A 636-nucleotide genomic window follows, 5' to 3' on the forward strand; every position below is an offset into this window, starting at 1 on the left:
ATTTTATCTCAGGTATGAATTGTATATTTATTGCTGTCTTTCCTCAATAAAATATCATCTCATTACCTCTATTTGGAGCAGGTTATGAATCTTGTTAATCAATTTAGAATATTTCTGCTTTTACACATACAGTTTAACAGGGGCACCAGTGCCATGCAACATTATGTGGCAACCCGTCCAATGTTCATTGATGTGGAAGTCATGAATTCAGACACCAGATTAGTTCTTGGCAACCAGGGTTCTCAAGCTAGTCCTAGCAATGTTGCTCGTGGCCTTTCTTCGCTATACAAAGAAATTACAGGTCGAGAAAGCAGCAATTATCGATGTTAATTCAAGGGCTTGAGTTCATCAACACACTTTTTGTATCTCTGTTGTTTGTCCTGCAGATACTATACGCAAAGAAGCAGCCACAATTATGGCAGTATTCCCTTCTCCTAATGATGTTATGTCAATTTTAGTTCAGGTGTCTTGAAGAATCTGTCTTTTATGTGCCCATGTTGTTACATTTCCTTAACTTATAAGCTGCACTGTTCTGTATGCTGGTGTTGTAACCATGACTTGTTTCCTATGTAATATGCAGCGAGTTTTGGAGCAGCGAGTTACTACTCTTTTGGACAAATTATTATCAAAGCCATC

The 636-nt window shown here is 37.9% G+C and overlaps 1 protein-coding gene across 1 annotated transcript in view; it reads left to right on the forward strand.

Moving 5' to 3' along the window:
* The window catches only part of SEC10 (exocyst complex component sec10), a 9,747-nt gene that overhangs the window by 2,303 nt on the left and 6,808 nt on the right, over positions 1-636 (forward strand). The window contains exons 8-11 of the mRNA XM_021442537.2: positions 1-12; positions 133-301; positions 387-463; positions 581-636. The exon at positions 1-12 is cut by the window's left edge and continues 80 nt beyond it; the exon at positions 581-636 is cut by the window's right edge and continues 43 nt beyond it. Of these exons, the coding sequence (XP_021298212.1) occupies positions 1-12; positions 133-301; positions 387-463; positions 581-636 (314 nt within the window). The remainder of the gene's footprint in view (positions 13-132; positions 302-386; positions 464-580) is intronic.

This window comes from Theobroma umbraticum, unplaced genomic scaffold, assembly GCF_002168275.2.
Source record: "Theobroma umbraticum cultivar Fairchild unplaced genomic scaffold, ASM216827v3 scaffold_228.0, whole genome shotgun sequence".
Classification (NCBI taxonomy): Eukaryota; Viridiplantae; Streptophyta; class Magnoliopsida; order Malvales; family Malvaceae; genus Theobroma; species Theobroma umbraticum.